General features: G+C 46.5%; 1 protein-coding gene across 3 annotated transcripts in view; it reads right to left on the bottom strand.

The window, feature by feature from the left end:
• LOC140384641 (uncharacterized) overlaps positions 1–10,286 on the bottom strand; it is a 508,791-nt gene extending 498,505 nt beyond the window's left edge. For 2 of the 3 annotated variants that reach the window (XM_072466530.1, XM_072466528.1), the window contains exon 1: positions 10,136–10,268. In XM_072466530.1, the coding sequence (XP_072322631.1) occupies positions 10,136–10,199 (64 nt within the window). In that variant the 5' untranslated portion in view covers positions 10,200–10,268. Of the gene's footprint in view, positions 1–10,135 lie in introns of all 3 variants that reach the window. The other variant, XM_072466529.1, reaches the window with a different exon arrangement.
• Between the last annotated feature and the right edge of the window lie 17,334 nt (positions 10,287–27,620).

The following is a 27,620-nucleotide window of genomic DNA, read 5'->3' on the forward strand; positions in this document are numbered from 1 at the left end:
GGGAGCGGAGAGGGTGAACGGGGTGTTTAAGGTATTTTACGAGAGGCTATATAAGGCTCAACCCCCGGAAGGGAAAGAGGGAATGATGCGTTTCCTAGACCAGCTGGAGTTCACGAAGGTTGAGGAACAGGAGATGACAGGGCTGGGAGCGCAGATTGAGGTGGAGGAGGTGGTGAAAGGAATTGGGAACATGCAGGCAGGGAAGGCTCCGGGACCGGATGGGTTCCCGGTGGAGTTCTATAGGAAATACGTGGACCTGCTGGCCCCACTTCTGACGAGAACCTTTAATGAGGCTAGGGAAAGGGGGACACTACCCCCGACGATGTCGGAGGCGACGATATCGCTGATCCTGAAAAGAGACAAAGACCCGCTGCAGTGCGGGTCATTCAGGCCTATTTCCCTCTTGAACGTAGATGCCAAGCTTTTGGCTAAGGTGATGGCGATGAAGATAGAGGACTGTGTCCCTGGGGTGGTGCATGATGATCAAACGGGGTTTGTTAAAGGGAGGCAATTGAATGCTAACATACGGAGGCTGTTGGGTGTGATGATGATGCCCCCACCGGAGGGGGAGGCGGAGATAGTGGTGGCGATGGATGCAGAGAAAGCATTTGATAGAGTGGAGTGGGACTATCTGTGGGAAGTACTGAGGAGATTTGGATTTGGAGAGGGGTTCATTAGATGGGTTCAGCTCCTGTACAGGGCCCCGGTGGCAAGTGTGATTACAAATAGGCAACGATCTGACCACTTCCGACTATACAGGGGTACAAGACAGGGATGTCCCCTGTCCCCGTTACTGTTTGCGTTGGCAATTGAGCCATTGGCCATAGCGCTGAGGGGCTCTAGGAAGTGGAGGGGGGTACTTAGAGGAGCATCAGGTGTCATTATACGCGGATGATTTGTTGTTGTATGTCGCGGACCCAGAGGAGGGGATGCCTGAGATAATGCAAACACTCGGAGTTTGGAGAATTTTCAGGATATAAATTGAATATGGGGAAGAGTGAACGGTTTGTGATGCACCCCGGGGAACAGGGCAGGGGAATAGACGATTTACCGTTGAGGAGGGTAAGAAGAGATTTCCGGTATTTAGGGATCCAGGTGGCCAGGAACTGAGGAACCTTGCATAAGCTTAACTTGGCACGACTGGTAGAGCAGATGGAAGAGGACTTTAGGAGGTGGGACATGGCGGCCCTGTCATTGGCGGGCAGGGTGCAGGCGGTTAAAATGGTGGTCCTTCCGAGGTTTCTTTTTGTGTTCCAGTGCCTCCCTGTACTGATTACAAAGGCCTTTTTCAAGAAGGTGGACAAGAGTATTATGAGCTTTGTGTGGGCTGGAAAGACCCCAAGAGTAAAGAGGGGTTCCTGCAGCGCAGTAGGGACAGAGGGGGACTGGCACTGCCGAGTCTAAGTGATTATTATTGGGCCGCCAACGTGTCAATGATATGTAAGTGAATGAGAGAAGGGGAAGGAGCGGCGTGGAAAAGACTGGAGATGGCGTCCTGTAGGGGAACTAGCTTAAAAGCACTGGCGACGGCGCCGTTGCTGTTCTCCCCGAAAAAATACACCATAAACCCAGTGATGGTGGCAACTCTGAAAATTTGGGGGCAGTGGAGACGACATAAGGGAGTGACGGGTGCCTCAGTGTGGTCCCCGATAAGGAACAACCATAGGTTCGGCCCGGGAAGGATAGATGGGCGATTTAAATCTTGGCAGCGAGCAGGAATTGCAAAATGGCAAGACCTGTTCTTAGACGGGACGTTCGCGAGTCTGGGAGCACTGACAGAAAAATATGGGTTGCCACCTGGGAATGTGAGGGCATTTGTGCGGCAACAGGTGAGGGAATTTCCGCAGCTCCCGGCGCAAGAGATCCAGGACAGAGTGATATCGGGGGCATGGGTGGGTGATGGTAGGGTGTCAGATATATATAGGGAAATGAGAGACGAGGGGGAGACGATGGTAGAGGAGCTGAAGGGAAAATGGGAAGAGGAGCTGGCGGAAGAGATTGAGGAGGGGCTGTGGGCAGATGCCCTAAGTAGGGTAAACTCTTCGTCCTCGTGTGCCAGGCTCAGTCTGATACAATTCAAGGTTCTACACAGGGCGCATATGACGGGAGCAAGGCTGAGTAGGTTTTTTGGAGTGGAAGATAGGTGCGGGAGATGCGCGGGAAGCCCGGCGAACCACACCCACATGTTTTGGTCATGTCCAGTATTGCATGGGTTCTGGGTGGGTGTGAGGTGGTGGGGGTCCGGTCAAACCAAGCTGGGGGTTGGCTATATTTGGGGTTGCAGATGAGCCGGGTGTGCAGGAGGCAAGAGAGGCCGACGTGTTGGCCTTTGCGTCCCTAGTAGCCCGGCGAAGGATTCTACTTATGTGGAAAGAAGCTAAGCCCCCGGGTGTGGAGGCCTGGATCAACGACATGGCAGGGTTTATAAAACTGGACCGGATAAAATATGTATTAAGAGGTTCGGCTCAGGGGTTCACCGGGCGGTGGCAACCGTTCCTCGACTATCTTGCAGAGCGATAAGGGAAAATAGGAAAAGCAGCAGCAGCAGCCCAGGGGGGAGGGGGACTCATTTGGGTCTTCAGAGGTTTTATGTGTGTGTTTATATATTAGTTATTTATATTAGACGTTACGAAGTTACTATTTTAGTTACTATTTCTGTTGTTTCTTATTTTGTTGTTGGCAGTTGCCGTTAGTCAGCATATTATTTATTTAAAAACGATCAATGTATATATTATTACAAAGTTGTAAAATGAGACATTTTTGTTTGATCAAAAAACTTTAATAAAATATATTTTTTTTAAAAAGAGAAAGTGACAGTCATCAGGTCACTGACCTTTAATTAGTAATGGAAACTGTTACAGATATATCAGGTTTTAAGTATGCACAGGGATAAGGTAGGAGTTCCGAGGGGGTGGTAGGAAGGCAGGAGAAAAGGGGTAGATTCTGATAGTGTGGAACCACAAAATTAACGGTGGAGAAAGGCAAAAGGGGTAATAATGGACAAGAAATAATGCTAGATCCAATGCAGCTGGAAACGGCAACAGCAGAATCATTAACAGCATCTCCTGTCTAAAAAATTGGAAGCTGTTTAAAAGTACCATTGTAAGCAACTTGATATCGGGGGGGATAGGAAGGCAATGCCTAAACTCCCCATGAGCCTCGCCGATTACGAGCTCCCCAGTTAAAGGTGCTGTGTAAATAATAGTTATTGTACTAAAACTTTATTTATTTCTACAACTTGGTGTGGACTCCTCTGTGGTCTACTAAAGCAATGAGCAGAGAGTTTAGATGAGGTAGAGCTTGAAATAACCAGGGATGAGATGTTGCTTAGTGAAAAAGCTGATGGAAAATAAACAATGAGAAATCTCAGTAAGAAACTTGGCACGGTACATGGGTGGCAGTAGAGAATTAATATTTTAGAAGGTGAGAGGAATAAAACAGAATGAGATGCTCAAAGGAGAAGGTGCCAGAGAAATAGGGTAATCCTCACTGCAAAATCTTGGGTGGGGCAAATGGTGGAACACAAAGCCATCTTAAAGCTAAATAGCAAACAGTTGAGCCAGGAGTTAGAGCTAGGATTAAATGTTGATACAGATTAACATAAAGATAGTCCACATAATATTTATTTAAAACTATTCGGTCACTTTGTAAGCAGTGAAGCATTTTAATTTCAGACAGTTTGCATCTCTATATCAAATGACAAAGCTTAAACTTGATCCTTGCTTTGTGACTAGCTGATCTATCAAATTCTACACCAGAGATAAATGTAATTCTTCATCCCAGATAACGGCATATTATGACAGTGGTAAAAAGACATCCTACTTTGCAAAGTGGGACATGATAAAGTTGATTGTACCACAAGCCAAAGAAGAATATAGACAATGCGTGCATTTAAACTGGAGATGATTTGTGTTGTTAAATGAACAAACTCATTATCATTTGTTTATGCATCTGTAAAACAATTACCCAAAAAATCAGTAAACTAGAAAACAAATGCTGTAATGTTAAGCATGGTATCAATGTTTTCACTTAGTGCAGAAGAAGATAGAATACTCCATTGTGTGGTGGGGTATAATTTTACTGTCATGCAGATTGAGGGAAACTCTAATAGCTGTAACAATGGCAACATCAAAATCTATCCTGTTCTGAGGGCGTTACTAGTAACACACCTACTGCTGGTGTTGCTAAGTTTAGATAAGTAAATACTGGTCTGCACTATCACAATTTATTGTCAGAATTATTTCACACTTGGAATTGTACTAAATTAATCGAGATACAAAAGCAGCTGGATATACACTCAAACTGGAACAAAAGCAAACTGAATCGCGACAGGCAATGAAAGACCACAAAGAGCATTAAGAACAAAGAACAAAGAAAAGTACATCACAGGAACAGGCCCTTCAGCCCTCCAAGCCCGTGCCGACCATGCTGCCCGACTAAACTACAATCTTCTACACTTCCTGGGTCCGTATCCCTCTATTCCCATCCTATTCATGTATTTGTCAAGATGCCCCTTAAATGTCACTATCTTCCCTGCTTCCACCACCTCCTCCGGTAGTGAGTTCCAGGCACCCACTACCCTCTGTGTAAAAAACTTGCCTCGTACATCTATTCTAAACCTTGCCCCAAGCACCTTAAACCTATGCCCCCTGGTAATTGACCCCTCTACCCTGGGGAAAAGCCTCTGACTATCCACTCTGTCTATGCCCCTCATAATTTTGTAGACCTCTTTCAGGTCGCCCCTCAACCTCCGGCGTTCCAGTGAGAACAAACCGAGTTTATTCAACCACTCCTCATAGCTAATGCCCTCCCATACCAGGCAACATTCTGGTAAATCTCTTCTGCACCCTCTCTAAAGCCTCCACATCCTTCTGGTAGTGTGGCGACCAGAATTGAACACTATACTCCAAGTGTGGCCTAACTAAGGTTCTATACAGCTGCAACATGACTTGCCAATTCTTATACTCAATGCACCGGCCAATGAAGGCAAGCATGCCGTATGCCTTCTTGACTACCTTCTCCACCTGTGTTGCCCCTTTCAGTGACCGGTGGACCTGTACTTCTAGATGTCTCTGACTTTCAATACTCTTGAGGGTTCTACCATTCACTGTATATTCCCTACCTGCATTAGACCTTCCAAAATGCATTACCTCACATTTGTCCGGATTAAACTCCATCTGCCATCTCTCCGCCCAAGTCTCCAAACAATCTAAATCCTGCTGTATCCTCTGACAGTCCTCATCGCTATCCGCAATTCCACCAACCTTTGTGTCGTCTGCAAACTTACTAATCAGACCAGTTACATTTTCCTCCAAATCATTTATATATACTACAAACAGCAAAGGTCCCAGCACTGATCCCTGCGGAACACCACTAGTCACAGCCCTCCGATTAGAAAAGCATCCTTCCATTGCTACTCTCTGCCTTCTATGACCTAGCCAGTTCTGTATCCATCTTGCCAGCTCACCCCTGATCCCGTGTGACTTCACCTTTTGTACTAGTCTACCATGAGGGACCTTGTCAAAGGCCTTACTGAAGTCCATATAGACAACATCCACTGCCCTACCTGCATCAATCATCTTTGTGACCGCCTCGAAAAACTATCAAGTTAGTGAGACATGACCTCCCCTTCACAAAACCATGCTGCCTCTCACTAATACGTCCATTTGCTTCCAAATGGGAGTAGATCCTGTCTCGAAGAATTCTCTACAGTAATTTCCCTACCACTGACGTAAGGCTCACCGGCCTGTAGTTCCCTGGATTATCCTTGCTACCCTTCTTAAACAGAGGAACAACATTGGCTATTCTCCAGTCCTCCGGTACATCACCTGAAGACAGTGAGGATCCAAAGATTTCTGTCAAGGCCTCAGCAATTTCCTCTCTAGCCTCCTTCAGTATTCTGGGGTAGATCCCATCAGGCCCTGGGGACTTATCTACCTTAATAAAAACACCTCGTCTTTTTGGATCTCAATGTGACCCAGGCTATCTACACACCCTTTTCCAGACTCAACATCTACCAATTCCTTCTCTTTGGTGAATACTGATGCAAAGTATTCATTTTGTACCTCGCCCATTTCCTCTGGCTCCACGCATAGATTCCCTTGCCTATCCTTCAGTGGGCCAACCCTTTCCCTGGCTACCCTCTTGCTTTTTATGTACGTGCAAAAAGCCTTGGGATTTTCCTTAACCCTATTTGCCAATGACTTTTCGTGACCCCTTCTAGCCCTCCTGACTCCTTGCTTAAGTTCCTTCCTACTTTACTTATATTCCACACAGGCTTCGTCTGTTCCCAGCGTTTTAGCCCTGACAAATGCCTCCTTTTTCTTTTTGACGAGGCCTACAATATATCTCGTTATCCAAGGTTCCTTAAAATTGCCGTATTTATCCTTCTTCCTCACAGGAACATGCCGGTCCTGAATTCCTTTCATCTGACACTTGAAAGCCTCCCACATGTCAGATGTTGATTTACCCTCAAACATCCGCCCCCAATCTAGGTTCTTCAGTTCCCGCCTAATATTGTTATCATTAGCCTTCCCCCAATTTAGCACATTCACCCTAGGACCACTCTTATCCTTGTCCACCAGCACTTTAAAACTTACTGAATTGTGGTCACTGTTCCCGAAATGCTCCCCTACTGAAACTTCTACCACCTGGCCGGGCTCATTCCCCAATACCAGGTCCAGTACAGCCCTTTCCCTAGTTGGACTGTCTACATATTGTTTTAAGAAGCCCTCCTGGATTCTCCTTACAAACTCTGCCCTGTCTAAGCCCCTGGCAATATTGGGGAAGTTGAAGTCTCCCATCATTAGACATGAACAAACTCATTCACAACATAAGATCAGAAAAATGTCAGCACATTCTGCATTGAGATTATTATTCAGTAGCAATTCAAAGCAATATTGAAGAATGAAACCTAATCACCCAACAATGTACATAATAATTAGTTGGATACACATTATAATATTCTGAAGTAGTCACATTCAGCTTCCTCCCAGAAAGTCATAATAAGGAAGTAGTTCTGCATCCTAAGCTGGAAGATTTCAAAAATAGTTATTTGGCAGATCTGGGGTTTCAAATATTTGGGAAAAGAAAAGTACAAAGAGCAATTAATGGCATGATAAATGTTATAAGTTAAAAAAAGTTAAGTATATGGCTTTCCAGTAATCTTACCACAGCCCTGCTAATCACCAATCTCAGGTCTTGCGGGGTGACATTAACCATCTCCCGGACTCCACATTACCCTCCCTACAGTATATTTGATTCTTTCAGCACAGACATTGAGAGAGTGCAGCACTGACGGTGAGAGTGTTGACTTTATGATGTTACCAACAATGATGCAACCATCAGGAAAGATTCTGAAGAGAAGATGAGGGCAGACCTGATAAGAGGTCTTTAAAGTTATGCAGGGGTTCAATGGAGTGGATAAGATAAATTATTTCCACTTACATCGAAGTATGCTTTTACATTAAGTATACTTCTACATGAAAAAGATTGATACATTTGGGGGATGCTTGATCCAGATATGAGGGAGAAGGGAATGGTGGGTTATGGGGGCAGAGTTATCAGAGTGATAGGCTCAGGTGGGGAATACGCAGAGGCCAGTCAGCCTGTTTCTGTGCTGTACATTCCATGCAAGGAACTTATACTTTAAGGTACAGTACTGGAAAGTGAGGGGGTGGTGGGGGAGGGGGTGGTGTGTCCAGAGATTATAAGGGAGTAAATGGTGGGAGCTTTTGCTTCCTTTTAGTCTCACTTGTGGTATTTGGGTTTCTTTGAATTATACTCCTTCTTTACTTTTTAGCCCCCACCCCCTGCCTGCCACCCTTACACTCCAAAACCCCAAGAATTCCTTACAAATAAAGTCATGCCTCATCTGCCTCCACCATATCTAATATAACCTGAATTTTCTCGCTTTGATCTCAATCCATTTATTTCCTCCATGTTCCCTAATGATCATTACCAAATTCTCTAGGGCCCCTAGTTTTACTTTTCCTCGTCCCTCCCACTCAGCATTCTCCTTCACAAAATGTTTCTGTAGCACCTATATAAGAGGTAAGAGTGGAGATCTGAGGGTCCAAGTATGCAGTTGGTACTAAAAACAGGAGACATGTATGAATCCAAAAACATATAACTCAATGAAACAGAGATACCAGATCAATCTCTTGAACACTTTAACAAATTTTCCATGGAACTTCAAAAATTATGTACCTATTTTTAATCATATATTTTTTAATAAATTTAGAGTACCCAATTATTTTTTTCAAAATTAAGGGGCAATTTAGTATGGCCAGTCCACCTACCCTGCACATCTTTTTGAGTTGTGGGTGCGAGACCTACACAGACAGGTGACGGTGGGGACGGTGACCTGGGACTGAACCCGGTTCCTCAATGCCGTGAACCTATTTTTAATCATATAACACCTGTTAAAATATTGTTGTCTTGGTATATTTGTAACAACATAAGAAGTACGAGCTGGAGCAGAACATCAAGCTTACACCATCATTCATTATGATCATAGCTGATCTTTTGCCTCTACTCCACTTTCTCACCCATTCCCTCCCCCCCCCAAAATCTCTATCTTAGCCATAAATATATTCACCGATGGAGCACAAACAAGCCTCTGGGTTAGACAATTCCAAATATTCACAACCCTACTACTGAAGAAATGTTACCTCACCACAGTCCTAAATGATCCATCCTTTAGCCTGAGATTACGGCCCCATGTTCAGGCTTCCCAAGTCAGGGAAAACAACATCTCGATTTCTATCCTGTCAAGCCCCTTTCTGCATCTTATATGTTTTAATAGGATCGCCTGTCATTCTTCTAAACGCTAGAGAGTGCAGGCCCAATTTACACAGCCAGTCGACATAGGACGAGCTTTTCATCCAAGGAACCGATTTAGTGAGCTTTCACCATATTACCCCCAATGCAAGCATATCTTTCCTTAGATATGGAAACCAAAATGGCACATTAATCCAGAAGTGGTCTCACCAAGGCCTTGAACAACTGTAGCAAGACTTCCTTATTCTTGTACTCCAATCCCCTTGTGATAAAGGACAAACGTGCCATTTGCCTGCATGCTAACTTTTTATGTTCCTTGTTGAACACCAAACTCTCTCTCTGAGCATCAACATTTATAAGTTTAACATTTATTCTTAATCCTGCTTTACCGAAATGAATAACCTCACACTTCCCCCTCGTTGCCCACTCACTTAACCTGTCCACATCTTTTTGCAGCCTCTCGATGTCCCCCTTTGTCATTCCGGCCCTGAAACAGCTGCACTGATTATGCGTGCACACTCCACCCCTGCAGCGTTGCCATCAGAACCAAGAAATGTCACACACACACACACGAGAAGTGTTACTAGAATATGATGCTCCCCTTCGCAACCAGGGATATTGAAATACTCAAGCCTGCAAATTGAAACATGTTTGACAGCATTTCCCGGCGAGGAGGTTGCAGCGCTGTGAAAATATTCCGGAGGCACATCATTCATAAACGGACGTTGAATAAAAGGGTTTGCAAGAGACCTTGCTGCCTGATTTCCATTTCCGGGGGAGGGGGGCGGTCGGGGGTACAACTTGTCAAAGACACACGGTGTGAGTTTGCTTTGACACCGTGCGTGTTATTGCCGCACAACTGACAGCGGCTCGGCTCGCGCCCGGCCTCCCTCACTCGGAGAGGCTTTGAAATGTGGACCGTTCACAGACATCAGGGCAGTGCGGGAGCGACCTGCCAACCAAACCCACCCCATTACCACTGACCCCCCCACAATAAATCCAGTGTACAGAATGGGCGGGGGGGGAGGAGATTGTAAATCAACATGATCGAGGACCCCCCCCCCCCCCCCCCACCCAATGATATAAATGACAAGCGGCCCCGGGTCGGAGAGAACAAACAAGAAAAACAACCAGCGCCAGTGGCCGGGAGCGGGGCCAGGGACGGAATTGAGCCGTTCCTTCAACACAACGATCGATGAGTGGGCAGCGTTCCCTCCGCCGCCCGGGAGGCACACTCACTCACTCCCACACACACACTCACACACACTCACTCACTCACTCCCACACACACACTCACTCACACTCACACACACTCACTCACTCCCACACTCACACACACGCACGCCCTCCTTACCTCCTCGATGACTTTGTGCTCGCTGGCTGCCTGTCACTGAGCCGCCGCGGCTCTCTCTCTTCATTCTTCCTGCCTCTGCCTGACAACCCCGCAGATGCTGCCTGTGCTCGCGCCCGGCACCCGGCGCGCCCCCGCGCCTGGCGCCCCCAGGGCTCGCCGCGCCTCGCGCGCCCTGTCACCCCCCCCCCCCCCCCCCCTCCCGCGCGCGCCGCTGGTCGCTGCCGCGCTCCACAGCGGCACCATCTGCTGCGGGGCTCTCGTGCTGGGGGGGGCACGGGACGCTACTGGGGGGTGAATGGGGGGGGGGCACGGGACGCTGCTGGGGGTGAAGGGGGGCACGGGACGCTGGGGGGTGAATGGGGAGGGGGGGCACGGGACGCTGCTGGGGGGTGAATGGGGAAGGGGGCACGGGACGCTGCTGGGGAGTGATTGGGGAAGGGGGGCACGGGACGCTGGGGGGTGAATGGGGAGGGGGGGCATGGGACGCTGGGGGTTGAATGGGGAGGGGGGGCACTGGACGCTGCTGGGGGGTGAATGGGGAGGGGGGGCACGGGGTGCTGCTGGGGGGTGAATGGGGGAGGGGGGCCACGGGACGCTGCTGGGGGGTGAATGGGGAGGGGGGGCACGGGACGCTGCTGGGGGAGAATGGGGGAAGGGGGGGCACGGGACACTGCTGGGGGGTGAATGGGGAGGGGGGCACGGAATGCTGCTGGGGGTTGAATGGGGAGGGGGGGCACGGGACGCTGCTGGGGGTGAATGAGGGAGGGGGGCACGGGACGCTGCTGGGGGTGAATGAGGGAGGGGGCACGGGACGCTGCTGGGGGGTGAATGGGGAGGGGGGCGCGGGACGCTGCGGGGGGGGTGAATGGGGAGGGGGGCACGGGACGCTGCTGGGGGTGAATGGGGGGCACGGGATGCTGCTGGGGGGGTGAATGGGGAGGGGGACACGGGACGCTGCTGGGGGGTGAATGGGGAGGGGGGGCACGGGATGCTGCTCTTGTTCCTTATCCACTGTGCATTGTGAATTAACAGCCTCGGTGGCAGCACTCGCTGTCTTGTCTGCCTCCTTTATTCCTGATGTGGAGATGCCGGTGTTGGACTGGGGTGAGCACAGTAGGAAGTCTTACAACACCAGGTTAAAGTCCAACAGGTTTGTTTTGAATCACTAGCTAGTGATTAGAAACAAACCTGAGGAAGGAGCAGCGCTCCGAAAGCTAGTGATTCGAAACAAACCTGAGGAAGGAGCAGCACTCCGAAAACTAGTGATTCGAAACTAACCTGTTGGACTTTAACCTGGTGTTGTAAGACTTCTTACTGTCCTTTATTCCTGCCACACAGACACAGGTACTGACAAGCACCTTGCAGCGATCCTGATCTTGCATCGCGCTGTCTTGAGCTGTTGATCGCGCTGTTGGCAGAGGTTTGACTCGGCGGTATTTCTGAAGGCTGCAGAAAGTTACGAGTGGAAACCTCGATTTGCAACCCCTCTTCCAACTGCAACCCCATGGCGCAGCGGTGAAAGGCAAACGCTGGAAAAAAATAAACACGGCCCTTTAATGAATGCAGCGGGCAAGATAAATTACAATAGACTCGGGAAACAAAGCAGAGAAGGCTAAGTCACACGTACTTTGCAATATGGGGAATTAGCTCAAATGGTAGAGCGCTCGCTTAGCATGTGAGAGGTAGCGGGATCGATGCCCGCATTCTCCAGTCTGTTTTCTTCTATTTCTTGCTACCACCAACACATCGATTATTTATGTTTCCGAAAGCTATAAATAATGTCAAACCTAATTTGTCCATTTCAAACCCTGATGCATATACGTGTCTTGGTTTCCAACAAGCCACGAAAGGTCAAATCCTTACATATTTATAATATCTGAAGTATATATAAAGAAGTTGAGGTGGTGGGCTTTTGGAACTCACAGCCTGATACAGCAGTAACAGCAGAACAACTTCATCGTGTTTGAAAAATAAAAGCAAATCTTTGCGGATGCTGGAAATATGAAATAAAAACAGAAACAAAATTTCTGCAATGGAAAAAGACCTGGATATGCATTTAAAATGTCATAACCTACACAGCTATGGACCAACCATTGGAGAGTTTTCCACCGATTCCCATTGACTGCAGTTTGCTAGCCCCCTTTGATGCCACACTCAATCAAATGCTGCCTTGATGTCACCTCACCTCCAGAGTTCAGCTCTTTTGCCCATGTTTCAACCAAGGCTATAATGAAGTCAGGAGCTGAGTGACCCCGGTGGAACCCAAACTCAGCGTCAGTGAGCTGGTTATTGCTAAGCGAATGCCGCTTGGTAGCACTGTTGATGACTCCTTCCATTGCTTTACTGATGATTGAGAGTAGACTCATAGGGCAGTAATTGACTGGGTTGGATTTGTCCTGTTGTGTACAGGACACACCTGGGAAATTTTCCATATTACAGGGTAGATGCCAGTGTTGTAGCTGTACTGGAACAGTTTGGCTGGGGGCGCAGCAAGTTCTAGAGCACAAGTCTTCAGTACTATTGCCGGACTATTGTCAGTGCCCATAGCCTTTGCAGTATCCAGTGCCTTCAGCCATTTCTTGATATCATGTGGGGTGAATCGAATTGGCTGAAGACTGGCATCTGCGATGCTGGGAACATCTGGAGGAGACTGAGATGGATCATCCACTCGGCATTTTATTCTGAAGATTATTGCGAATGCTTCAGCCTTGTCCTTTGCACTGATGTGCTGGGCTCCTCTATCGTTGAGGATGGGGATATTGAGGATGGGGAGCCTCCTCCTCCAGTGAGTTGTTTAATTGTCCACCACCATTCATGACTGGATGGTGGCAAGACTGCAGAGCATAAGTCTAATCCCACAATCTGTTAGTTATGGGATCGCTTAGCTCTATTTATCATTTGCTGTTTATATTGTTTGGCATGCAAGTAGTCCTGTGTTGTTTCACCAGATTAACACCTCACTTTTCAGTATGCTCCTGGCATGCCCTTCTGCACTTTTCATTGAATCAGGGTTTGTCCCCTGACTTGGTGGTAATGGTAGAGTGGGAGATATGCTGGGCCAGGAGGTTACAGATTGTGGCTGAGTACAACTCCGGTGCTGCTGATGATCCACAGAGTCTCATGGATGCCCAGTCTTGAGTTGCTAGATCTGTTTATAATCTATCCCATTTTGCACAATGGTAGTACCACACAACACGATGGTGGGTATCCTCAATGACTCAATACTCCTACTGATTCTGTCATGGACAGATGCATCTGTGGCAGGTAGGTGGTGAGGATGAGGTCTAATAAGTTTTTCCTACTTTTGGTTTCTTCACCACCTGTCACAGACCCAGTCTAGCAGTTATGTCCTTTAAGACTTGGCCAGTTTGGTCTGTGGTGGTACTACCAAGCCACTCTTGATGATAGACATTGAAGTCCCCCACAGAAAGTGCATTCTGTTCCCTTGCCACCCTCAGTGCTTCCTCCAAGTGGTGTTCAACATGGAGGAATGCTGATTCATCTTCCACAACTCCCCACCACCCCACTACCACCACCCCACACACAGTAATCAGTTTTCCTCCTCTCTCCTCTTCCCCTGCCCACACACACTAATTAGTTCCTCTTCTATCACCACCCAGTCACCTCTTCTGGTCAAGTTGCTGGTGCTTGCAAAGCAGAGTCACCAGCCCAGGGTTCACAATAGGTTTGAAGCTGCCACTCACCTTCCCAGCTTAGCCACACAACCTCCCAGTTTCTAAAAGATAACTGAGATACACTTGCCTCTGCTTGCACCACATTGGTGGACAAATTGCTCAGCCCTCGCTGCTAAAGGTGTTTTCTGTGGTCAAAGAGTGCTCAGTGTCCATCACTTGCTGCCTGGCGGCAACAGCCAGTGTGTCAAGAGCTGACCCGCCAGAGTCTCCTCTCCAGTGTTGTCATTGTTGTCTTGGAGTAGGCGCTCACAACCCCAAACACTATCTCTGTGACCCCATTGGGAGTTACACGCCAATTTGGGAACCCCTGCATGAAGGAGCCAGGCAATATTCAATGCAAACTCATCTTTGTAGAATTGTTACAAGTAAGCATTCTATCACTGGTGCACTTTCTGGGGTTTTTGTCTTGGTCTGAATCTTAATGGTGAATACTTTAAAATAGAATTACAGAAATATACATGACATTTTCCATTACATTTAGAAAGTTGGTTTATTTTGGCTGCAAAGGTATTGCTTCTCCCTTGAAAGGATTAAGTAGCAGGGATTTTAATTTAGGTACTTGCAGGAAGTGACAGTGTATTTTTGGTAACATGTTGTAAGAGAGAATACCTACTAAGGATGAACTTTCCTGAAGCAAGCCTGATAAAGTTTCAGTGCAATGTGCCACTACCTGGTAGAGGAAGTGTTTACTTTCCTGTTTTCAAATTCCCTTTTTATTGTAGCACTGTTTCCATGAAGGAATATTTGGTTAACATATAGTTTAAAGTATGCATGATGCAGTAGTATAAATCAAATCAGCACACATTATTGCATTAGTTGCAAGCGACAATACAAATACATAGATCACCTCTTCCCCCAAACAGAAGAACGGTGATACATATTCCCCACAAATAATTTTCCTTTAATAATGTAATGCTTTAAAACACATAATTCCTATAAAAATCTATAATCAAGACAAAATGAGAGATGTGTGAACCCTAATTCTGTGCGTCCATGTCAGCAGCGCTGGCATAGTCGCTATTCCAAATTAGGCTCCTTGCTTTATTGTGAATAGGCCCAGTGCTGAGTTTTTTCTGCATTTTCAGTTTTTATTTCATATTCCAGCACTGCAGTATTTTGCTTTTATGTGAGATATGTGAGCGCGCCATGTGGTAGGGCCTACGCAGTGAGTAACATATCACCGCACACCGCCCCTGATGCCCAACCTCGCCCCCATCCCGGACCCCGTCACCCCAAGGGTTTGGTGGGACTGTGAGATGGAATGGCCAGCAAGCATGCAAGGATTAGCTGGGCAGAATGTGCGACCGAGGACAGGTGTCAGACTTCGTCATACGGGGAGAGAGAGACATCCCAACCCCACGGCCCATCTCCTGGTCGTCTCCTGGTACTCTCCCCAGATCTGGCCGATACCCCTGGCCAGTGGCATGACTGGCAGCCACCGTCGAGCCTTTGGTAATTTGGTTTACCTCCTCTCTCTCCCTCATCGGCCAAGGTACCTGTATCCCTACTTTAAATACCACAAGTGAACCACTGTGTCGTCACTTCCGCTTGGTGGAGGCGGAGCATTACAACAGGCTGGAAAATACTGGTTTGGGCCTGTTAATGACATGTTAATGGCTGTCACTATACAATTTACATGCCCACGCCGGTGCGCGGTGTGGACTATATTCACGGTGCTATCAAGGCGCCGGAGCATGGCGTTCCGTTGGGTGCCCAGCGCCAGCCTCGATTTTCGGTTGACACACAATTCTCTGCCCGATCACAATTCTAGATTCCGGCGTCGCTGGACAGAGAATCCCACCCAATAACTTGTCAATTACTGCATTTTGCACGATTCTCCATTCTGCATTCCAACAGCTGTGTCCCTCCCTGTCCCTGTCAGACTGCACATCCCTGATCCCTACTGAAAGGGCTACATGTCATTCTGATGGATACACTCACAAAGATGATCATGCTCACCTCAGCTGAATTGTACAGCAGCATCATGCCTGAACAACATAAATGTTACTGGAGCACATTATTTGTCAAGTAAAAATAGAAAAAACCTCCAAACTTGAAATAACAATACTACTAGTAAGGATGAACATTTGTTTTTATTTCAAAAAATTAAACAAATTAACAGTTTAAGTCACATTGTTCCAGGATAGATTCTGAAAAGAAAGCAAATGTGAAGCTATTACAAAAATCTGGGATATATTTCTATTTGTACATTTGAACTAGTACATTTAAGAATACTATGTAAGTATGATTGATTAATAGGGTGGTTTCTTTTGCACCTGAAGTGTTGGCACATATAAAAGATCACCACTGAGCAAAGGTTTCTACAAGAGATAAACAAGCAAACATGTCAGAAGAGACAAGGTTGCTTGTGTATGAAAGCATTAACTCATGAATCGAATAAACTGAAGGCTGAATTATTTTGTTTCACTCATTTTTTTAAAAATTCATTTCGGGATGTGGGCGTCACTGAGCAGGCCAATATTTATTGCCCATCCTTAGTTCCCTTCAGAAGGTGGTGGTGAGCTGCCTTCTTGAATCGCTGCTGTCCCTGAGGTGTAGGTACATCCACTGTGCTTTTAGGGAGGAAGTTCCAGGATTTTGACCCAGCCACAGTGAAAGAACGGTGATATATTTCCAAGTCAGAATGGTGAATGACTTGGAGGCGAACCTCCAGGTGGTGGTGTTCCCAGGTATCTGCTGCTCTTGTTCTTCTAGATGGTAGTGGCATTGGTTTAGAAGGTACTGTCTAAGGAGCCATGGTGAGTTCCTGTAGTGCATCTTGTAGATGGTACACACTGCTGCTATTGTTCATCGGTGGTGGAGGGTTTGAATGTTTGTGGAAGGGGAGCAATCAAGCGGACTGCTTTGTCCTGGATGGTGCCGAGCTTCTTGAGTGTTGCTGGAGTTGGCACTCATCCAGGCAAGTGGAGAGTGTTCCAATACACTCCTGAGTTGTACCTTGTAGATCATGGATAGACTTTGGGGGGGGGGGGGGGGGGGGGCGGGGTCAGGAGGTAGTTACTTGCCGCAGGATTCCTAGCCTTTGACCTGCTCTGGTAGCCACAGTATTAATATGGCTAATCTAGTTCACTTTCTGGTCAATGGTAACCCCCTGGATGTTAATAATGGGGGATTTAGCAATGGAATGCCATTGAATGTGAAGAAGCGATGGTTAAATCCTCTTTTGTAGGTCAGGTGAAGTAAACTGTTTTGCAGTGGGAGACCGAACTGTCAATCATAGAAATGTTAGTTGTGAGGTAAATGCCTGAGACAAGTTGCAAACCAACTTGAGCAAATAGCATGTTTAACTTTAGGAGGTGAGAAACATCGCAATTAAACGAAAAAAGGTGACGTGCTGAAATTGATGCAGAAGCTCCTAGAAATGCGTGGTAGGTCCATCAGTATTTATGAGGAAAAAAATTGATTAATTTTTCAGGTATTGTCCTTTCTCAGAAATTCAATTAGATTTAAATTTTTTTAAAATCATTACTGCAAGACATTTACAGGAGGATCAGATCTGTTGGCAGATTTGGATGGGTGCGGTTGAGAAAAATCCTTTAAAAATGAGGGCTTAAAAGGGAATATATTGCACTTAAGTGTATATTTCCTGATTCATATTTCATGGTGTTTGTCTCTCCTTTCTTTACCCCCTCCGCCAACCACAGCATTCTTCACAGCAATACAAGATGCACAATCCAAGGCTGTCACTGTGGGTAGCTTAATAATAAGTGGTCCCATAAAAGAATATAGTCACCAGCTTCAGAGGACAAAATTATGTTTTATACAGCCCTAGCACAGACATTTTACAATGGCAGTCTTTTGAAGCCGCATCCTTGTGTTTAAACCTTTCATTTTAGATTTTATTCTGAACGGCTTGAGGGGGGGCAATGTTTATAACAGAAGAGGAAGCATTTTAACCTTGCAACAAATTAATGTGGCAGTAAATTGGCTTGCTTGACATTTTAAGTTCCATTATTCGGTTTACATTAGTGATGCTGTGTCTTTTGGGAGGACCAATTGACACAGATAGTTGTGGGGGGAAGGGATGCAAGATCTGCAATTTGCAAAGAGGGCATTGTGCAAAAGAAAAATGGTAGATTTACTGCCTGGTTGAATCAATATAGGAAAGGACGCACACTGAATATGTTTTGTACTGCTGGAAAAATAAAACCATGATGGAGACAGTTCTGTTTCTTATTTGTATTATCAAACATTACCTACTTCTGAAATTGATCAAAACAGCCATTACTTGACTACTGGTTACCTGATATTATTTTCTGATTAACTAATTCAGGATCCAATGATTATTAACATATCCACAATCATTAATATTGATTCCCAGGCCTCGGTGACACTGGATTACGAGTGCCGCTTGCCTTTGATATATTCAAATGCATAACCTCTGAGAAAAATTGAACTACAGTCTTAAAGCCAGATTAATTAGTAAGTTGCATTTGCAAGAACCCAACCATTTATTTCCCTCATAACTGTTTTTATTCATTTTGAAAGTTTTATACATGTGCATACTGAAATAAAACAAGAACAAAACCATTTGGCCATTGTGTTTTCAAAGACCATCAGATATCCTGGAAAATGCACCCCAGCATAGTTTTTTCAAAAGGATTTCCCCGCCTTCTATTCTGATCAAATAATACTAATTTATTATCAGAAACAAGGCTGGTAGAAAAGTTGAAAATGCTGGATTTTTAAGCTGACTCTCCCCTTCCTGTCCCATGTAAAGCAGAGAATGTAGTGATTAAATTACTTTTCATTGAAGTTTTAACAGTGAATACTATTTTCATTTAAAGACCAAGGAGCCTTGGAACAATAAAGATGTTCGTCCACAAGCATATCATGGTTTAAACCTTTTTTTTAAATTCCAATAGGACTGAACTTTTTCAATGCTTAATACATGTTTAAATGCATGTTAACTGCTTTTTGTGGTTTTAAAGGAGAATGCTTCTGTTGCAAGAGAAGGGGGGGGGGAAAGCACACTAGGATAGATATTGAAATTGTGCAATAGAATGGAACTATGAAAATTAAAATTCAGGGCAGAGGTAAAATGGGCTCCTCACTATCATTCATTCATTCCATACAATCGCACAAATTCAAAATGATCCCACTGCATGTCTGAAAAAACCACGATGTGGATAGCATCGAATCATAGGATGGTTTACAGCATTGAAAAATGATTCAGCCCATTTTTTCTGTGTCAGCTCTCCGGAGCAACTCACCTAGTGCCTCTCCCCTGCCTTTTCCCCATTGCCTGGCAAATAGTTCCTCTTCAGGTATTGATCCAGTTCTCTTTTGAAAGCCATGATTGAGCTCTTCCTCAATTACACTCTCAGGCAGTACATTCCAACCACTTGCTGTCTATACAGACATTTCCTCATATTGCTTTTCTTCTTTAGCCAATCATCTTAAATTGATGTCCTCTATTTTTTGATTCTTCCACAAATGGGAACAGTTTTTCCCCATCAAATCTGCCCAGACCCTTCATGATCTGGAACACCCCTGTCAAATCTCCTCTCAACATTCTCTTCACCAAGGAAAACATCCACACCTTCTCCAATCTATCAACAGAACTGAAGTTCCTCATTCCTGGAACCATTCTCGTGAATCTTTCCTGCACCCTGTCTAATGCCTTCACACCCCTCCTACAGTGTGGTGCCTGGACCAGGAGACAATACTTTAGTTGAGGCTGAAACAATGCTTTGCACAGGTTGCTTGCTTTTGTACTCTGTGTCCCGATTTATAAAACCCAGGATCTCATATCCTTTGTTAACTGTGCTTCAGATTGCCCTGTCACATTCAAAGATTTGTACACAGACACCCCCAGCTCCTGCACCCACTTTGCACAAGATGCCCTGGAAAATTCAACCATGGGGGCAACCAATCGAGGAAAATGGACCCTCCCCGCTCCCGTACATGGAACTGACAGAATCACAAGTGGGCCTATCAGCAGGAAGTGCAGCGGGGAAACAGCCTGTGGCTGGAGGAGCAACGAGCAATCGGAAGGTGACTGGCAGTGACGAGAAAAGCTACCGAGGCTGGGGGAGGTGAAACTAGTTTGCTGAAGGCGGGGGGTGGGGGTGCGAGTGTGTCAAGGCCGGAGAGGGGGTGGAGTGAGCCTGCTGGGACCATTGGGTGCAAGGGGTAGAGAATAGTTTTAAACCTGTCAAAATAGAAACAATCACCTATCTGGAGCCAGGGAAGCTCCATGTTGTGTATGTTCAGGAGCCATTCTCTGAAGGAAAGTGCAGTGGATGCTGTTGTACCTCATAAGCAAGATTTGCATGAAATGAAAAACGCTTATTGTCACAGGGAGGCTTCAAATGAAGTTACTGTGAAAAGCTCCTAGTTGCCACATTCTGGCACCTGTTCGGGGAGGCTGGTTCGGGAATTGAACCGTGCTGCTGGCCTGCCTTGGTCTGCTTTTAAAGCCAGCGATTTAGCCCAGTGTGCTAATGTTTTGCATACACTGACTGTGTTAGAGACAAACATGAAATCATTTTGCATGTACTAAGATCACAAACTGGAATAAATGAATTGCATTATTAGAGTGTTTTTAAGACCACAGGACATCCCAAAGTGGGGAGTCTCGGACTGGGAAGTCTAATCTAAACATTAAAACCAGGAGTGAAATTAGGAAACATTTTTACACTCAAAGAGTGGCACAAGTTTGGAAATGTCTTCCTCAACCAGCAATTAAAGGTAGATCAATATCAATACTAGATCAATTGTTAAATTATATCTGAGATGGAAGTCTGAAATACAGTAAAAATAGTAATTGTCTGGTTAAAATCACCCAGCTTTGTGCCTATGAGATAAAAGTACATTAGCTATGACATCACCTCAATAGTCTGTGGAAGGCATGCTCAGGTGACAGTTTTTTGTATAAAAATGAGTGCATTAGTTATGTTGCTAACTTATGCTTGCTGTCTTGTGCTAATGTAAATACGATTGTTTGTCAGAAACTAATGCATTCCTTGTGTGTGTGGCTTTATGTTTGATGGAGGGTGATGATTATCGAGGATATTGATTGATGCTTCTAATTCTGCTCCTGTGTGAGTCCATATACCCCGGGGTAAATTCTCCATTGCCCAATGTCGGTAGAGGGATTCCCAGTCGGGCAGAGATTGGCAGGTCGCCCAAAAAATGGGATCAGCACCAGGCCCCAGACCCGCTGCAATGCTCCCCTGCCACCAGCTCACACGGCTGTATTTTGGTGCAAGTATCAGTTCGAACCAAGTTGTCGCTGGAACTCTCCCTAGCACACAGCCCCTCTCAGCGTAAATGCCTCACCAGTGACACTATCAGCTAACCCACCCCTGAGGATCACAAAATGTCTCCAAGCCCTGCATGTTTACCGCGCTCCTGATCCCATCCACCCCAGCCCCAGCCAGGAAACTTGACCAGCTCCCTGTTATAACCTGTGTGTAAAATCCAGGCGCCACATAACATTGCAGCTGAGGTCCAAACGAGCACATACATCCCTCATTCGTCCCCACCTGTAGGATCTGCCCGCATACCAGGCTCTAAGTATGGAGATGAATGGTTGAATGGCTGCACAATACGAACATCTCCACCATACAACCAGTTGCCACCCTCCTTGCGGGAGAGCACAAGGCTCACCCAGTGAGCAGACTCACAGTAGACTCTGCTGGGAGAAACAGGACAGGGGCCACAGAGTCGATCGCCAACACTGCTGGCGGCAGCTGCCGGTACCGCTTTGGCAGGGACAGGTGGTGAACAGAGAGGCTTCCCACATCATAGTGCCACTTACTGATGGGAACGCGGGTGCAGTGCGGACTACGTCACATCTCGAAGGGTCCGGTGCACATGCCGATGGTGGCACAGAAGTACAATTCAGGGTGACTATGTAACCTGATGGCATTGGATGGTCAAGGGATTCCTCACCTTGCTGACATTCTTGTCTCCCCCCACTCTCCCTGCAGAGACATGGATTTTGGTCTGCAGCCAGCTATGCTTGCTATCTACCTGGCCGCTGCATATTCATGGCAGTGAGAGCACCAGGGCTAGCCCAGGGAGGACCATGCTCAAGAGGAGCTACCCCAGTGGAGCTCGGCCAGCTGGTGAGGCTCAAGTGCCAGTTGTCCAACTGGCCGAGGAGGAGGTGTGAAGGAGGCGCTGCATCAGGCCACATGAATACCGTCACTGCCTGTCCTTCAAGGAGCTGCTGGACCTCATGTTCTGCCGCTGACTCCGGCTCACCAGGGAGACCGTACGCCACATGTGCCAGATGGTAGCACAACTGGCACCGTGGGGTATGGAGGAGGACACTTGCTCCCGGTGGCCGTCAAGGTGACGATTGCCCTGAACCTTTATGCGTCTGGTTCATTACAGAGCTTGAGTGGGGATCTCGCAAACGTCCACACACACATGCATCCGCGCTTTCACGGATCCCCAATGCACCCGGGCATCGGACTACATCACCTTCAACCTGGATCAGGTCCAACAGGATGCCCGGGCAGCAGGATTTGCCGCCATCGCTGGCATGCCCCCAGGTCCAGGGGTGACCGATGCATGTCACACTCCAAGCATCGGCCAATGAGGGGGTGCCCTTCATCAATAGGAAGGGCTTCCACATCGCTGCTCGGCCTTTTGGTTAAAATCGTGTGAGGTCAGGTGTAATGCCTGGATCTGGTATGTCTCTCTTGTGGGGACTGTGAATTGGATTGGATTCAATTTGAATTTGAATTGGTTTTTGGAGCAGGCAAGGAGATGGATGAGGGGTTTGTCCTTGTCCAACCTCCGCTTTGGCTTTGTAACTCTGAGGAAGGAATAATAAAAAAGGAAGGGCTTCCATTCCATGAATGTGCAGTTGGTGTGCAACCACCAGCTGCACATCATGCATGTCTGCACCTGACATCCAGGCAACGTGCATGACGCATACATCCTGGCGCACTTGTCGGTTCCCGGTCCCTTCAAGGTGCTCCGTCAGATGAGGGTTGGTTAGTGAGCGACAAGATTTACCATGACAAGAGGCCATGGCTAATGACGTCTCCGCGGAGGCCCCAGACCGAGGTGGGGAACCGTTATAATGACGCTCACTCTGCAACCAGAAGTACCATTGAATAGTGCATTGGTGTGCTGAAGGTGCACTTCTGATGACTGGAAAGCTCTGGTGGGGTAGTCCTATATCGCCCCCAGAGGGTCTCGAACATCGTGGTGGCCCACTGCATTTTTCATAACATCGCACAGCAGCAGGAGGAAGAACGGCAGGCCTCATCTGGAGAGTGATGGTCTCCAGGAAGACTCGGACGTGATGAAGCCTGAACTGGCAGGGCAGGCCATCCAACATGTGATCCAGGGCCGCTGCACACGGGACAACCTTATCACCTCTCGATTTACCATCGGCAGCTCCACCGTCCTGTCCCACCTCTTTCCCCCCACCTCCCCAACTTCAAACCGGCCCCACCCACCCCCACCCCTGCCACCCAAAACCCACCTTCCCCTGAGCCTCTCAACTCTTCGCTCTCCCCTAGCCCTTCCATCCCTTCCCTCTCCCTTGGTCCTTCACTCCACCTTCACTCAAACCTCCACTCCTCACTACCACAGCTCTCCTCTCCCTCCGAGGGTCAAAATACAGGGTGTTGGCCTTGGGTTGGCAATATCACTGGGTCTTGTCCACGGAGGAGGTTGATGACGAGGGTGAGATGACCTCTGCTGCTCCTTATTGTCTAATGAAGTCTGACTCCTGCCTTTAAGATAGGAACATAGGAACAGGAGTAGGCCATTCAGCCCTTTGAGGCTGTCCCACCATTCAATGAGATCACGCTGATCTGCGACCTAACTCCATATACCTGCCTTTGGCCCATATCCATTAATATCGTTGCTTAACCAAAACCTACCTATCCCAAAATTTAAAATTAACAACTGATCTCGCTCCAACTGCTGTTGTGGGAGAGAGTTCCAAATCTCTACCACCCTTTAAGTGAACAAGTTCTTCCTAACCTCTCTCCTGAATGGTCTAGCCCTAACTTTTAGACTATGTCCCCTAGTTTTTGAATCCCCAACCAGTGGAAATAGTTTCTCTTTATCCACCCTGCTTTTCTTTGTTAATATCTTGAATATTTCAAACAGATCACCCCTTAACCTTCTAAATTATCGTGAAAACAGGTCTGATTTGAGTAATCTCTCCTCCTAACTCAACCCCTGTAACCGAAGTATCATTTTTGTAAACCGACATTACACTCCCTCCAAGGCCACATTACCCTGCACAGAACTGGGGCTGTTTAGCACAGGGCTAAATTGCTGGCTTTGAAAGCAGACTAAGGCAGGCCAGCAGCACGGTTCAATTCCCGTAATAGCCTCCCCGAACAGGTGCCGGAATGTGGCGACTAGGAGCTTTTCGCAGTAACTTCATTGAAGCCTACTTGTGACAATAAGCAATTTTCATTTTCATTCCATTTAATTTAATTTTTTCATTTAATTTCAACCTCTCACCGTACTCCAAATGGGGTCTAACCAGGGTTTTGTATTGCTACAGCATCTGAAACCCAAGTCGCTTTGGACATCCACTGTACTTAACCTCTTTCCATTTAGAAAATACTCTACTCTAACCATTTTGGTCCAAAATAGATAACCTCACACTTGTTTATATTAAATTCCATCTGCCACAATTTTGCCCATTCACATAGTCTGTCAATATCTCCTTGCAATTTTATGCTATCATCTAGGCTGTCTACAATGCCACCTAACTTTGTATCATCCGCAAATTTGTCTTTCAATGCCATCATCCAAGTCGTTAATGAATAGCGTGAATAATTGAGGCCCCAGCACTAGATCCCTGTGGTACACCACTAGTCACCTCCCGCCAATTAGAGTAATTATTACCCATTATCACCACCCTCTGTCGCCTGCCATTCAACCAATTTCCTAACCATGTCAATAATTTGCCCTAAACTCTGTGAGCTTCCACCTTAGTTAATAATCTCTTGGGTGGAACTTTATCAAATGCCTTCTGGAAGTCCATATAAATTACATCACTTTGGAAGGAGGAATGGAGGCATAGACTAGTTTCTAAATGGTGAAATGCTTAGGAAACCAGATGCACAATTCTCTTAAGGTTAATGTGCAATTTCAGTCGGCAGTTAGGAAGGCAAATGCAATGTTAGCATTCATGTCGAGCGGGCTAGAATACAAGACCAGGGACATACTTCTGAGACAGTATAAGGCTCTGGTCAGACCCCATGTGGAGTATTGTGAGCAGTTTTGGGCCCCGTATCTAAGGAAGGATGTACTGGCCTTGGAAAGGGTCCAGAGGAGGTTCACAAGAATGATCCCTGGAATGAAGAGCTTGTCGTATGAGGAACGTTTGAGGACTCTGGGTCTGTACTCGTTGGAGTTTAGAAGGATGAGGGGGGATCTTATTGAAACTTACAGGATACGGCGAGGTCTGGATAGAGTGGACGTGGAGAGGATGTTTCCACTTGTAGGAAAAATTAGAACCAAAAGACACCATCTCAGAGTACAGGAGCGATCCTTTAAAACAGAGATGAGGAGGAATTTCTTCAGCCAGAGGGTGGTGAATCTGGGAACTCTTTGCCGCAGAAGGCTGTGGAGGTCAAATCACCGAGTGTCTTTAAGACAGAGATAGATAGGTTCTTGATTAATAAGGGGATCAGGGGTTATGGAGAGAAGGCAGGATAATGGGGAGCAGAAAAATATCAGCTATGATTGAATGACGGAGCAGACTCAATGGGCCGAGTGGCCTAATTTTGCTCCAATGTCTTACGGTCTTACATCCATGGACAATCCTCTACCCACTACCTGAGTCACCTCATCAAAAAATTCAATGAGATTTGTCAGGCATGACCTCCCCTTCACAAATCCATGCTGACTTTCCCTGATCCACCAACATTTTTCAAGGTATTCAGTTATCCCACCCCCGATTACAGACTCCAGCAATTTCCCCACCACAAATGCTAGACTAACCGGTCTGTAATTTCCTAGTTTCCCCTCTGTGGAATGACATGTGCAATTTTCCAAGCCAGAGGGACTACTCCTGAATCTAAGAACTCTGGAAGTTTATAGTTAGGGCATCTACTATGTGCTCCCTTATTTCCTTTAACACCCTCAGATGAAAACCATCCGGACCTGAGGATTTGTCACTTTTTAGTTCTATTAATTTCTTAGTTACTGATGCAATACTTATGTTAATTATATTATGTCTCTATCGACTATTAATTTTTTCAGGACTTCCGGCAAGCTATCTTCCTTTTCAACTGTAAATACTGAGGCAAAGTAATTGTTCAGCATGTCTGCTATTTCCCCATTATCAATGACAATATCTCCAGTTTCAGCTTTTTGTGGGCCTACATTGCTCTTGATCACCCCCATTCCCTTTGTATAACTGTAACATTTCTTATCATCGAATTTACAGTGCAGAAGGAGGCCATTCGGCCCATCGAGTCTGCACCGGCTCTTGGAAAGTGCACCCTACCCAAGGTCAACACCTCCACCCTATCCCCATAACCCAGTAACCCCACCCAACTCTAAGGGCAATTTTAGACACTAAGGGCAATTTAGCATGGCCAATCCACCTAACATGCACATCTTTGGACTGTGGGAGGAAACCGGAGCACCCGGAGGAAACCCACGCAGACACGGGGAGAACGTGCAGACTCCGCACAGACAGTGACCCAAGCCGGGAATCGAACCTGGGACCCTGGAGCTGTGACGCAATTGTGCTAACCACCATGCTACCGTGCTGCCCTTCTTCTTATTGATTTTGATGGCCCTTGCAAGTTTCCTTTCATAATCCCTTATAAGCGGCTTTTTGAACCTTTGCTGGTCTTTGTATCTATCCCATTCGTTTGGATCTGTGCTGTGTCTTTCATTTTTATATATAGTTTTATGCTGTCCCTAACCTCTTTAGTTGCTCATTGCTGTATTTTTTGCGAAGTGGAGCCTCTTCCTCTCAGGAATATATAAACTCTCTGTATTTTGTTGAATGTTTCTTAAAATATTCTTCACTGATCTTCAGTCGTTTGACCCATGAACAGATCTTCCCTGTTTACCGTGGACAATCTCTGCCTCATCCTGTTAAAGTCAGCCTTACCCAAATCTAAAATTCTAGTATCTGAATCGTGCTTTTCACTTTCAAACGCTTCACTGAATTGAATCATTGCAATCGCCTATGGTCCTTTATGGACTAATTACTTGCTTACCCCACAACAGAATGAGAAAGTGAGGAAAATGTAAGAGAAAGTTCACAAGGGCTAATACTACCACCTACTGGTGAAAGCAAGGATAGCATATTTTAGCCAAAACAATCATAACGCATTGGGCACATTTTAACGAAATGGGAATAAAGTCCCATAGCGAGAGCATTTAGCCACCTGTTTCCCGCAAGGCTATCAAATGTAACTCGGTCTATATAGGAAGTCTCAGCAGGGAGCATGCACCCAAGGCCGCACATTGCCCCGTTTTCTGCACTGAGGAGATCCGCTCGCCGGAATTCCTCAGTGTAGTAAGAGATCGGGATGCCCTCCATTTTTAAATGGCGACCCGATCTCTGGAACCCCCAACACAACCCCTCCCAAGCCCCAACACACTGTAGGAGTTCTTGTTCTCGTTCAGTTTGGGTTCCGCCAGGGTCACTCAGCTCTTGACCTCACTACAGCCTTGGTGATTCAGACCTGGACAAAACAGCTGAATGCCAGAGGTGAGATGAGAGTGACTGCCCTTGACATCAAGGCAGCATTTGACCGAGTATGGCATCAAGGAGTCCCAGCTAAACTGGAGTCAAAGGGAATCGGGGG

The sequence above is a fragment of the Scyliorhinus torazame genome, chromosome 10 (genome assembly GCF_047496885.1).
Source record: "Scyliorhinus torazame isolate Kashiwa2021f chromosome 10, sScyTor2.1, whole genome shotgun sequence".
NCBI lineage: Eukaryota > Metazoa > Chordata > Chondrichthyes > Carcharhiniformes > Scyliorhinidae > Scyliorhinus > Scyliorhinus torazame.